Source organism: Megalops cyprinoides, chromosome 24 (genome assembly GCF_013368585.1).
Source record: "Megalops cyprinoides isolate fMegCyp1 chromosome 24, fMegCyp1.pri, whole genome shotgun sequence".
Taxonomy (NCBI): Eukaryota; Metazoa; Chordata; class Actinopteri; order Elopiformes; family Megalopidae; genus Megalops; species Megalops cyprinoides.
The window spans coordinates 15225319-15239522 of NC_050606.1; the positions used below are offsets into that span (position 1 = coordinate 15225319).

General features: G+C 42.7%; 1 protein-coding gene across 1 annotated transcript in view; it reads left to right on the forward strand.

Annotated features, from left to right (window-relative positions):
- LOC118771417 (POU domain, class 6, transcription factor 2-like) overlaps window positions 1-14204 on the forward strand; it is a 71947-nt gene that overhangs the window by 26993 nt on the left and 30750 nt on the right. The window contains exon 4 of the mRNA XM_036519405.1: window positions 12217-12566. Coding sequence (XP_036375298.1) covers window positions 12217-12566 — 350 coding nt within the window. The remainder of the gene's footprint in view (window positions 1-12216; window positions 12567-14204) is intronic.

Consider the following 14204-nt stretch of genomic DNA (forward strand, 5'->3'; position numbering starts at 1 on the left):
AATAGTTTGATCAGAAAGAACAATGCTTTGATTTCTTTCTTCTGCACATACAGTGCAGCACATACCTGGCATTCTCACTTGAACATGTTGGAGAGTGAGAAATAGAGAAAGAGAGAAAGAGAGAGAGGGAACAAATCGCCAGAGAGAGGAAAAAAAAGTGACACAAGTGATGGTAAACGTCCTGACTCTCTCCGCGGCCTGTGGCCACGTCAGGAATTTCTCCGTCGCCCCTGTCCTGTGTGATCAGACCTCGCCGAGGTGATACTTGCTGGCACAGCACTTCCTGCTGAGTGTCCTGCCAGCACAGTGCCCTGGTCCCCAGCCTGATTAATCCGACCCCCCACCCCCCCTCCACGGCCGGCCGAGCCACGGTGCGACTCTGGAGCTACAGTGTTTTACAACTTGCTCGCCTCCAGCTAATTAATGTCAGATCAGGTCTGAGCAATGAAAAAGAGGTTCAAGGCAGTGCTAACTATGGCTGTATTTAAATGTTCTGACCTGTCTAATGAATGCTTAACAAGACAGGGGGGCGGTGAGGGTAAGTGAGGCGTGTGGGGGAGTATTGTAAAGTTCCACAGTAATTAGGTTCACATGAGCAGATTTGGATATGCTACAGGGTGCTACGGGGATTCAGAGTTAATGTAGCAGTTGAAACGTGCAAATTATCAGCATTGTCTTTAGCTGTTTTTTGTCCTTCTGGTGTGATTGGGTGGCTCTACCTTACTCCAAGAAGATTGGTAGTCATCAATATGAGTTGTAAGGTAATTTGAAAACTGATGACAATTTAAGAGTCAAGTCATTATAAGTGGGATATCATCTGGTATGCAATATTAAAGACATACTGCACTGCAGTCAGCTTGGATTGAGAGCTCTGTGTTCAAACCCCTCATGTCAACAGAGCTATAAAGACAAGTCCCATGTAAAATGACAAATTGTTATCAGTAAATACTCAGTAATAGGTTCACTTAGATAATTCCTGTTAAATCTACATAATAAAAGTCATTCATAAATGTAATATAATAATAATAATTCCTATTAAATGACATCTGTCAATCTGCATCATGCCTTCTGTTCTGTTTATGTAAAGTAATGAGTGCTGATGTCAGCCATGGCCAGGGAGATGTTTTCATCAGGATGAAACTCAAATCAATGTACTCAAATCAATGTGGGGGGCAGATGGTGTTTGACACTAGTTATGGGGATCATCATCCTTATTATGACAGTGGAAGAGCAAAATATTTATCATGACATCATCACATTCTGTCTAAGTAGTTCTTTGTCCACAAAACAGTCTTTAGAAGCTACTGGTCTTGTCAAGGCCAGTCAACAGTACTAGGGCTCATTCTCAGTTGTTTCTCGAATGTTGCAGCGATGTTATGCTATTGGTGCTCGAATGTTCCAGAAAGGTTACAGAAGACTGACCTAAGTTGATTCACTTATAAGAAGATAAAGATGCTAATAGAGTTCAATCGACTCCTTCATCGTGTCAACCCAGAAAGTCAATAAAGCCACTGACATCTGTGTTTTTGGCTTCTCAGAAAAATGTAACTGACTTTTATACTAATGGTTTCGAGCAGAGGTGAACAAAGTTGCGTTTGTAATTCAAAGGGACAAACATGGCTCAGTTTATGGAGAAAGAAAATCACTACAAAACCCGTGTCCCAAAAGGGTTATTACGAATAATAATATCCCTTTATTCCCCAAATAAATCGGCCCAGCACTACATCTGCACCGAGACCTCTGTGTGTGGATGAATTCAAAATGTTCTCTGCAAGTCGTCTCCCACGCCGACATTTAATGACATAAGTTGGTTACACTTGTAAAATAACTCCCCAGGGGACGGAGCCGCGCAGAATGAGTAACAGAGACAGAATTTATAACCCCCCACGCATTTCCAAAGATAATGCGACCTGCAGCACAGGGAGAGTGGCAGCGCAAAGCCTCGGCTGTAATTCGATTTATTAGTTGTGACAGCGGCCACGCAACTGAGAGTGAGAGGTGCTGGCAGAGAGAAGGCGCGGGGGTGAATAAGAGTCTCTGAGACGTCCCAGCAGTGGCGGTGACTCCGTTTCCCATGGTGCTCTTTTGCGCCATTGATTTCCAACAATGTTTCATCGCTGGCTTTTAAGTGAAGTGGCTGCGCTAGTTTGAAGTGGGTTGGGTGAGTGTTTGAGTCGGTAAAGAACAGCCCAGTCCTGAATGTATTTCTGAATATGCTGACATACACACACTGTCACACATACACATGTGATAATAAATTTGAATTTAGTAATTTGCTATAAATTCACAAAAAACACTTGTTTTAGCACTTTCTAAGCAATTGTGAGCTTTGCACCACATTTAAAATCAAAACATGTTCAGTTTATCGGTTGCTCCTTTTTGCCATGCATTAATGACCCCAAATCCTTATACACCTTCAAAGATCCAGTGCACCTCTCTCAGCTGATGTTGAAGGAATCCATCGAATGTAGAAAAACAGCAAGTAAAGAAAGGAAGCAATTGACCATCATGGTTTCCTTTGCAACGACAGCTTTTGAAAACTGTCACTCAATCCATAGTTTCTGGCTAGTGCGTAATGCACTGGGAACAAGCCCTTGTGGTAACATGTGACTTTTACCATCATTCTTTGCTTTCAGAGTTGTACTTTTATTGTCACTAGCTTTTTGTCTCGCACAGTCGCACTTCCCTAAGTCTCAGTGCTGTCATTTTTATACGGGGTGATGTCCCTAGCTGGTGGCGTTGTCGGGCCAGTTAAACCACAGAAGCACCATAGCCCAGTGGACGGGGAATTGTCTTCTTTCATTTTGTGTTTGCAGGCACGAACATTCTTACAGTCAGATTGAAACAATGACAGCAGTAAAAGGAAATGGCTCTGCTTCAACAAAGCAAGATATGACTTCCATTGTCAAGCTGCAGAAGGAACTATCTAGCAAATATTTGTCAATGTGAACTGAACTGTGAAAAATACAGCAAAAATGCTGCATTTTATTATCTAGCCAGTTTTTTTTCCTTATGTTTATATAGATTTTTAGACTGCTGTGTCAACTGCCAAGTGCTCCTTCACTTCAGAATGTGTTTTCCACTCAAATTCGTGGTCGGGCATTATCGATGAAATTTGATCACTCCCTAGACGTTGCGGTATCATTTGACCAGATGGTAAGAGGGGAGAGTGAGAAAGGCCGACAGCAGAACCACCAACAAGGCCAACCAAAGTGAAATAATAAGAGGCCTCATGGCGCAATGTGCTGGTGGGGTGAGCTGCACGCAACGAGTCAGGGCACCCATTCCCCCTCCTCGCAGGAAAGGTCAATTTGGGGTATCAGTTTCAGTCCCCCCCCCCAGTCTTGTGAAACAAAAACCAGTGGTCACCCGCCATCAGCAAATGGCTTGTAAATGAACCCCAGAGGAAACATCAGCATTGAGAAGGCCGACAGCACTAAAAGCTGCCTGTGGTTTGAGATGGCAGGATGGGGCCTAATTACCCTAATTAATAGCCACTCTTAGCAGAGGGTCGACATGCTGCCGCTGTATTTTTGGCCAACCCAGGCAGGGTGTCGGAAAGAGGGGCGAGGAGTCGAATGATCCCCAGGGGGCCCCGGCGGGATTAACCTCAAGCACATCAGGGATAGATTAGATGGCATCTCCGTGGGCCCCAGAGTGGAGGGCCCCGGATCCTTTTCAGCCAGATTAAAGACAGCCGCTGGTGGTGTTAAGTACATCCGAGCTTTAGGAGACCGCAGTCTGTCCCTGCCCACCCCAGGGCCCGATCCATACTCTCATCTGTCTGATCCTCCCCTTCTTCGCCAGTCTCCGGTCTCAGATACCTTCTCCTCTCGCTTTTCTCCCCACTCCCTCTTTCTTCTTCCTCTTAATTTGCTCTTTCTCTCCGCTGTCTTTTGTAATCCAAAATGCATTTTGTTTTTCAAATCAAAAAAATAATCAAAATCTCACTAATTTGCTTCCACTCTTTGTGATTTGAGTTGATATGAACATAGATAGAGGATTCATATGTTATTCTTAAAATGTGTGTTTGTATATATATATATATATATATATATATATATATATATATATATATATATATATATCAGCTGCTAACAGTGGTCCTAGAAATAAAATCACATTAGTTTAGAATTATTCTAGCAGTTATCCTGCACCCTAAATTTCTCCACAGAATATAATGCAGCACGGAACATTATCATATATATTTCTGTAATTGTAATATTTTGGCATGCGCTTGGGTGCAACATGAAATGAGGTTGTGATGCATAATGCATTATGCGTCTCCTTCATTGTAAAGTCTCCTGTCACACCATCGATCAGCCCTGATAATTCCTGAGGCACAGACAACACTCTAGACATACCATGAAGGATGCGCGTACCATCCAGCCAACGCTGCAAAGCAGCACAGAGTTTACACATACACAAATAAAAGCACCTATGCAAAGTTCTGTAAAATAAAGCGGGCTTATCTTGAAGCGATTTCACTTTAACACGAGTGATTCCACATTCAATCCAATGTGATTTTTTAAGGATAGATTAGCTTATTGGAGCCTATTTCGCCTGCCGTCTGCGGTCCTCTCTTCTGCGCATCCCGTACCTTGTCCGCAACTGGAGAAAGCGCTTTGAAATGCAGGTGCATACATTTTCTCGGATGATATATTGTCCTGTAGGAAAATTTCATTTACCGGCGGCGCCCTCAGCTGAACTCGTCTCCGCTCCGCGAACGTGATAAGCGAGGAAACAGCCTAGCACTTCATTCATCATACATTGTTTTAGACACTCAAATATCTCGCTATTCACAAGAAAATCACTGAAGTGACGAAAAAAACAGTCTTTCTGTATAAACAACGAATGGAGGAGATTATGTGGAAATGTAACCGCTGCTTGTACTTAAAAAACAGAGACGTATTGAAACAAGAAAACCCAAAATCCCAGTGTTGGTAAAAGAAAATTGATCGAATACCGTGAAATTTTAAACTGAGCTGGTTTGTATGGAGAATGAAGCATATCTTTGAAAATGACTACAAAATGAATGTTTTCATTATTGTATAAAATGTATTCAATACGGATTTGTTACCTGCCTGCGTTGCATTTTTACAACTGGGTAGAACTAAAGTGCATTAACAATTAACATAAGTCACCAGTCACTCAAAAGTCATTTGAACAAGTCAGGGCTTGATGGCATGTTGGGAACAATGGAAGGCCTCTGTCCTGAGATGACAAAATCTCCATCACTGCACATATAGCTGATGTGCGTTAGCAACTATATGACGCTAAATGTCAATTGTGTGCGAGCTAGTGGGTTTTACAGATTCTGCTAAATTCACTGTTAATCTAACATTTAAAAATGTGTTGACAGTGCCTCCATTTATTCGGTTTATATAGTTAACTAGCTTGCAAGATAATAACTTAGAAGTCTTAGAATACATGAACTAGCCTATACACTAGATCAGTGTTTCTCAACCCTCTCCTGGAGTACCCCCTGCCCTGCATGTTTTAGATCTCTCCCTGCTCCAACACAGATAATTCAAATGATCAACTCGTTATGAACTCCTGAAGCTGCTTAATAACAAACTGATCATTTGAATCAGCTGTGCTGGAGCAGGGAGAGATCTAAAACATGCAGGGCAGGGAGTACTCCAGGAGAGGGTTGAGAAACACTGCACTAGATAACCAAAGTATGTCAATAGCCTGCCACATGCAGCTTTTATTTGGCAGGCATTGTTGTTAAATGGTTTAGGCTTAAGGTCAGAATTACATTGAGAGATCTGATCCTAGCGCAGCACACAGGGGCTATCTCTTAGGTTAGAGTTCCCCACTGGGTGCACACATGCATCACAGTAAAATGAATCTTGTGCTGCAGCAATTTCTTGAAGCAATTTTAAAGAAAGGTGTTATCACAAGACAAAGGTGGCATTTTTGACAGTGCTCTGGCTAGGTACAAAAAAGCAGCCCCTGGGTCTGTTGGTGTCCGCCAGGGAACATTCAGTCGTTCTGTGCACCAAACGCAACATATTGATTTTCCCTGAACGGGCTGTACTTAAACATACATTTTGCATGAGGCACCCTCTCCTCAGTCCCTTCCCTGGCTTGACGATCCATGACTAGCGTTGGAGCGCCATGTTCACGGCACTGCGGGGCCTGTCTGTGGGCGTCGGGACTGACTTTCACGCCGGCTTGAAGGACAAAGTGCAGAGGGTCCACCGAGTCATCTTGCAGGATAGGTGTGCCGCTGTCATTTCCATATCGGTGGCATCTGCTGCTGCTTCCCTCGTCTCTCCCGCACCATCTCGCCGAGATCGAGTGGAGGAGTGGGGGGGTGGGGGGTGGGGGGGTAAAAGGAGCTGTCTCTCCTCCCGGGGAGCACAGAGATAATCAATGGGTGAAACATCAAAAGCGTAGGCCGTCCGCCTCTCTTTTTTTCCCCTTTTCATGTGCTGTTTTTTCTTCCTCCGTTCTCATCTTGATGGAGTCGTACCCAATACTTTCAAATCCCCCCTCTCCGCGGGAGCTGGAATTGTACAAGATGGTCTGATATCATCCTGCACCACAAAGTGAAAGGTTTTTTTTTTTTTCTCCTTAGATCCCAACAAGTAATAGACCTTAGTGCGTAAGCCCACTTGACAGTTGTCTCTGTCTTCGTTTTGTTCCCTATAAGCCCCTCCGACGCGCTGCTGAAACACTGGATGTTCAATGTTTTAAGATACAGCCTTGTTTTTATCCCCATCTCTTCCTTTAAGGGGAGGATTTTATGGCAATGGCATACAGTGCACAGCAGGAATCCTTAGGATATCGTCTTTGCCATAACTGTGTAGTGCACTGTTTGGCGAAGACGTTGTGAATTACAGCAATGTTTTTTCCCCTCCCCAGCGCGTGAGTTCAGAATCCGCTATTTTGGAAATTCAAAGTGAGTCAGGGCTTTTTTTAGTCCAAATAAACCGATGAACCAAAATGTTACCCAGCATCCCTCAGACTCCTGGTCCAGTTGTATTCCTTTGTTCAGGTGCATGGAAGCAAAATCTGATGAGCTTGTTTTTGTCAGGGGAGACACAACACAGAAGGGACAATGAAGCCTCTGGGGTTTGCTAACTGTCCCACACATCTCCCAAACCTTCCCAGTCAGAATCTCATCTCACCTCACACGATTTCGGGACGAGTTCGTGAGTTGGTCCGCAAGGCCATCATGTGGATTTCTCTTCCAGTATGGTTTAAAAGCCACAGTACAGAAATCGCCCCAAGCTGGCCCACTTGAAAAATATGCATGGAGACAGTGCAAAGGGTGTGACGAAACCCTTGAAAGTAACGGAATGGTCTTTTTTTTTACCTGGTGAAAATCGTCTTTTGATGCGAGAGGCATGTTGGGCAAAGAGCAAAAAAGTGCTCATGGGTTTGGAGGATGTCTCACAGCAACAGCGCTGGAGGCGTGCCATCAAGAGCAGGCAGATTATTTTTACGTACCTGCTGACCCCGGCGGTTATGGAGGGTGACTCACTTCAGATGTCAGACCTTGTGGACCAAGCAGGAAATAAACAAGGGTTACAAGGACCAAGGGCCAGACTCAGGAGTACTGAAATGTGATACTCCTTTCAACTAATTTGTTCAAAGGCGATGTGAGTCCAATATAAATGACCCGGTCTGCTCGATGCTCTGGCAACAGCAGGAGCATTATGTAAAGCTGTCACGTAAAGGTGGGATCCAGGAGGATGAAGACTGGGGTGTGCTCTCTTCCAGGGAGGCTGTGTTTACCGTAGCACCCCCATAACAACTCTTCAGCGCAATCAACAAATCTCTCACCACTCCTGTTCCATAGGAACCGTACCATCATCACTGATCATACCTTTGCGAGTCGGCCTGGTCCCAGGTGGGAAATAACAGCTGTTATGGAGCTTGAATTAGAGTGCGCAAACACGCCCACCCACGCATGAACGTGCAGACATGATCACGGGCACACACGCACACAAACGCAAAAACACACACGTACACACACACACACACACACACACACACACACACACACACACACACACTCAAATGCACAAGGACAATCGACACCCATCAAGGCAGGCAAAAACAACAGCAGCCCCCCCTCGCTGACTCTCAGGTTTCCAAAACCGAGGAGGCGAGGAGACATGAGCAAAGAGACACACGCCTGGAAACAAAATCGGAGCGGAGGCGACGGAGATGAGAAGCGAAAGAAGGACGTGAGGCTGGGCTCAGTTAATACACGCCAGCAGGGAACGGAACCTGCTTCTCGGAGTAATGAGCAGGGGGAGCGCTTTTGCTTCTCCCCAGCCTCCCCTTGCCGCAGACAAAAGCAAAAATGACATTCCTCTGACGAATGAGCCACGCTTGACCTAGCCTTTTGACCCCTGACAATCAATCTCGTCAGCTGCTTCATAAAGAATTACAGCTCTGCTTTCCGCTTTTTAACTGTAGTTGCTTACAATTGGAATGAACACTGGCGGGGCGGGGAGGTGCGAGAATTGGGATTGAAAAGAAATCAAACATGCATTTGTTGTTTCACCCTTGTTAAAAAGTAATATATATCACCATAATAAATGATCAAATCAAATATATGCATAATACAGGATATATAATATATATTTTATGTAAATAGAATGTATGTCAAGTTATACAGCTTATAATACCCAATATATCAGTTATTGCTATTTTCATATGGCTACTGTCCATATTATGCATATGTTGGATATATTTTACAATATATGTGATGCTGTCTATCAAAATCAATTTGATGTAACTCTGGTATATTAGCAAGCACAAGAGATTGTCTATTGTCTTTGACTTTGATTTTGAGGTATTTTTCTCAAAGCCACTGCTCTGGAACTGCAGGTAAAAGTGTATCATTCGCTTTGAGTTTGGAAATAAAATTGGTATCATTAAGGAGCTGAGTTTCACCCATTTCAACTCTAGGTAAAACTCAAAATGCATCTTGGGATGCAAAGTGACTGGTTTTGAGCAGGTCACATATTTTGCAATCTAAGAATGTGGCAATAAACAATATTTTTGGAACATATTCAATGTATTGTCATACATATTTGACATATATTGAAAAATTCAGGGTTGTGTATTTAACACACTTTAGTTTTATATTGGCCAGCCCTCATTCCAAAGGTTCTGACCTTGGTAAGTAATCTTGATTTTATTAACATCTCATTTATTGAATCCCACAAAAAATCCATGTGTCCATCCCTGAATTCCTTAGTTTTCTTGATGATGAACAATTGCACCAACCCTAAAAACAAGACTGTTCTCTTGAGCCAGATCAGCCCAAAATGGGCTGTTCGATGTCATCAAACCCTTGCACTCTTAAACAATGTGAATGTATTTAACATATTTGCCATTGACACTAAGGAACTTTATCCGGCTAAGGTCACTTTACTCAGTTGATTTAGTGTCCCATTGTGAGGTGGAGCTGGTGGGAAGACCTAAAGTGTTAATATGACCCTAAGGCTGTACAACAAGAGGGGGGACAAGAATTAACGAGAATTGAGGGGTACATCCCTGCCTTGTCTCTGCTGTCCCATCTGTCCAGACTCCTCTGTTTTTCATTCAGGGCCTGCGGTAGGAGATGCCATTAGTTTTGCAGGAGCTGCCAAATTCCCTGCTTTGCCGACGCTCTCGGAGAGCATTGCTCAAAGAAACGCGCGCCTTGTTAGCCGGGGCGGGAGGGTCAGCGGTCCTGACGGTCTTAACAAGATGACAGAATTTATAAAGCACTGCTGTTAAGGAATACAGTTACCTGCAGAGCCGCCACATAACAAGCTCACTCGGGGCTCGTAGCTGCAGCACTCAAATTTGTTTTCCTTTCCTGTCGTCTTTCTTTCGGGTTTTCTTTAGCCGCGCAGCCCGGAGATGGAGAAAGCCCTCCAATCAGATTTGATCTTCCCCTGGGTCGGATCATTCCCCGACAGAACTTTTCCCTCTTTTGTATGTGTGTTTCTGTATGTGTGTGTGTGTTTCTGTATGTGTGTGTGTGTGTGTGTGTGTGTGTGTGTGTGTGTACAAGCCTGTGTGTGTGTGTTTGTTTCTCTGTCACTCCGACTTCCATTCCCCTCGTAAAATAAATAGATAAGTACAATAGAACATGATCATCTGGTCCTGTCAGAGCTGTTGGAGACAACTTGCCCCTGACGTTCAAGCGAAAGCTGGACTCCAGGCTTTCGAGTGCAGATTATATTTAATTCATAGTGCAGTACACAGAGTGGTGTCAAGCTGTCAATGCAGGAGTCAATTTAAAATTCTTCTGAATTGAAAAAAGGGATTAGTGTCTCAAAGCAAATTTTTCATCATGCATTGGCAGCATGGCTATACCCAGTAGCTCCATTGTTACGACTAAAATAATTGGCATTTTCTTATTAATGACCACTTTTTAAGTGTAATGTATTACAGTACATATATGGAGTGCATAGATACACTGCCGTGCTAGTGGTTTATGTATATTTTTATTATGTATTGTAAGTGTAAATATAAGCTATTACAAATCTATATAAATGCCAGCATCAAACATTGTAAAGCGTTATAAATGCAATGATGTATGTGATGTGATGATGGAGCCATGATATTTACACATCAGGAAATACCAATTATGTAGTATGTTTTATACTTTTAATCTGATAATTTCTGCATAGCTATCTGTGTAACATGGTCTTGTATTTGTGTTATTCCTTGTACTCCCAATTCTGCTACTACTACTAAATGGAATGGCAATCAATGGCAACAGTTCTCGTTATAGTAATGCTGAATAATCATATCTTCCAAGAACCAAGAAAAGCGTAAATCAGTCTTTTTCCAATTAAATTTAAACATTAATATGTACTATAAAGTCTTTTTGTCTCATTTCCCTGCTGCTTACGTCATAGAGTATGTTACTGTTTCTGTGTTACAGTCTGCTACATATGTACTCCACATAGATAGATATACACAAAAAACATGTTACATAAAATGATGGTCTACATTTTGGTTACATTTTCCATTCATTTTTCTCTTTAAATTTGACCACATTTTCAATTGATCTTTCTTTTTAATTTTGGTTACACTTTAATTTTGATCACACTCTTTTTAAATACGTAAATAATATGCAATTGCGAGGGAATGTTGTCCATTGTTAAACAAGGTGTATAATCAGAGGAAAGCCTTTTGATTTGATCATTATGGCTTGGAGTTAGGATCAGCAGGAGAGACAGTTTCACAACAACTAGTTATATTGCACACGTCATATAACTATGTGGTTACTTTATAAAAATTTGTTGTTACATACTAGATCCTAGGAACTCCAAAATTACTATACTGATGTTGAAAGAGCAATTTGTACGCAAATGTATTGTTTTTATTTATTCAGTTTTTAATAGGGAAAATATCCATTTTACCCAAGCACTGATCTGAATTACATTACACTTCATTAACGTGTGCATTTGTAAGAGCAGCATTATATTAGTTTATGATTAATATTTCATATAATTTATCAAAGGAGTTTTTCTTGTATTAGTAATACTAGATAGTATACATTTTAAAAAATGACAGAGACAGAGAACTTGAGATTATTACATTGCTGAGTCCATTTAGACGATCTTCTCTCTGCTGTTCCCACTTCTCAGTGAATGTAAAGCTTAGGAGCTGCTGTGGTGAAGTGGCTGGTCTCTCAGCTTGATCTTCCCCAGGTCTGTTCTACCCCCCGCCTGGTCGCCTAAGTAACCTGCGAGGCTCGCAGGGAAAGTCTCCCTGCGGCCGCCCAGCCTCTGACCAGCGGTTGGCCCCCCTGCTGATGAGCGCTGTCAGTGCCGGCGCGTTCTTAAGGCGCAGCTGTGACGGGATGACGGCTAAGACCCGGGAATGCTGACAGAATGGTTGATCAGTCGCTCCGTAGCTTGACCTTGAGGTGTCATTTTGCCCCTCCCCGCTGCTACTCCGTTAACTCTGCTCTGCCCCCCCCCCAGTCCCAATTTCCTCTGCGCAAGACAGGGCATCTGTTCAATCTATGCGCAGGGCGCTTTGCAAGTCACCTTTGTGTAGTGAATTTCAGCAAGAGACTGAGAGAATTTTAATTTCAGGTGCTTTGTCCGTCTCTCACTAATCATTTTTGATTCATTTCAACTACAAGTTGTGTACAGGAATTACCACTTGAGCGATTTATTTAAGTAGAAATCCCTGAATTGCCATCGCCTACATCTCTTTTCTCAATCTTTCTCGTGACAGCTACCTCATCCCTGAACTCCCGCCTCCAGCACCTGCAGAAGCTCCAGCAGCTGCAGCACCAACAGCAACACCAACAGCAGCAACAGCAGCGGCAACAGCAGCAACAGCATCTGCAGCAGCAGCAGAGGCAGCAGCAGCAGCAGCAGCAGTACGTGGGGCAAACCCTCTCCCAGCCCTCAAACCAGCAGCCATCCCAGCATCAGCGGGCCTCACCCAGTCAGCAGCACTCTCCTTCATCGTTCTCCCCCTTACCCACATCCCAAGGCCCCCAAAGTTCGCCGCCTCCCACACAGAGCCACTCACCACCTCGGAACCTGCCCTCGCCCCTCACCCCGCCCACGCCCCTCCAGGTAAGAGCGCCAACCCCCATGCTGATGCATACTCAGTGCAGGGGTACAGTAAAGGCGGTGTCTGCAAATGTTCTGTCACAAATATTCTGCATAGGCAGGTTCCCAAAATCTGGTTACAATATACAATATCCATGGCTGTGTTTTTTCTAAAGATTAGACCGCTCATTATGAATGATACAGTGCTATGGGAGTGCTATACACTTGGGAGGCAAATCAATCCAACCACAAAGCAAATTTGTCTTAAATTTCAATAAGACGTATGATTATGTAATCAATACCTTTTTCATAAGTTTGATCATCAGCAAATGTAAAACAAAAAACATACTGTAAGTAATGGAAAGGAACAGAAACTGATGATAATCAACATCTTAAAGTGTTAAAGCGTTGCAGTTGTTATAGACTTATCTGCTAAGTGTTTTTTGTTTTTTTGTTTATTCATTGCTTTATTTATTGCACATATTTAATTTTATTAGCATGTTGTGTCTCTTACACCAATATAATAAGCCTTTGAGCCTTTGTGAAGGGATCACAGATCTATCTAACATGACACTTGATTAAGTCAGGTGGGACATTGCTCCTTGTAAATGCGTGGAGAAGATAAAAGATACTGAAAACTACAAAACATCCTTCTACAAAGAACAGAGCTGGATTACAGTAACCAAAGGATATGACTTAAGCATAAAGCTGTCTTAAAGTCTTTAAGCATAAAGGTGTCCATGTTGGTGCTTCTAGGGAAGGCTTATGTTCAGGAAGAGGTGTGTGTGTGTGTGTGTGTGTGTGGGGGGGGGGGGGGGGGGGGAGCTGTTGAAAGTGACAGCTTGAATTTCACCCTCTCAATACATTCCAGTTTTCAGTTTTGGTTCATCCTTTTACATTATTCACAATCTGTCTGGGGAAAAAATATTTTCCAACAAGCTGGGCAGCAGAGTGATTGTCATAAGAGGGGAAGGTAATTCCGAATGATTGCATTTGTGCCAGGAAACCAGACTAAAAAAATATTGTTTCTGAAGAAATACATTGGACTGCTGTCATGTCTTCCGAAAAGGAAATGAAATTGAAAGTAAATGGTTTAGGCTTTAGTCTCCCGGTAGATGGTTTTCAGACGCACAAAGAGAATGAACATGAGAGGTATATTGCTTCGAGAATCGTATCATGATGTATTTGAGCGATGAGGCCATGAAACTTAATTAGGCAGTGTTTTATCATAATTTTCTGAAAGACGCTGCAGATGAGCAGTATCTGGATACAATAAATGTTATATTGAAGCTGTTGGGCCCAACTAATATCGAGAGGAAATACAGTGTGGAGGTTAAATTGCTCTTTAATGATTGTAGGCCCCCAAATCTAATTTGCTATCTCAAATGTCATCACTTTAATACATAGAGATATGAAGGATATATGGCCCGGCAGCAAATAAACAGGGAATCAATCATAAAAGGTGAATCAATCAGTGACAACATACATTTTCAGCTGAAAAATATATGTTTTAAAAACCATACCTGCCAATGAGGCTCCCTATATCATATGTACTATGTACATTGAAGATTAGAAATCCTGTAGCTGGTATTAATGATTACATTGAGCATTTGTTTAATGTCATATCTGAGCTTGTTGATTTCTTGTGTTTGTGAATAACGT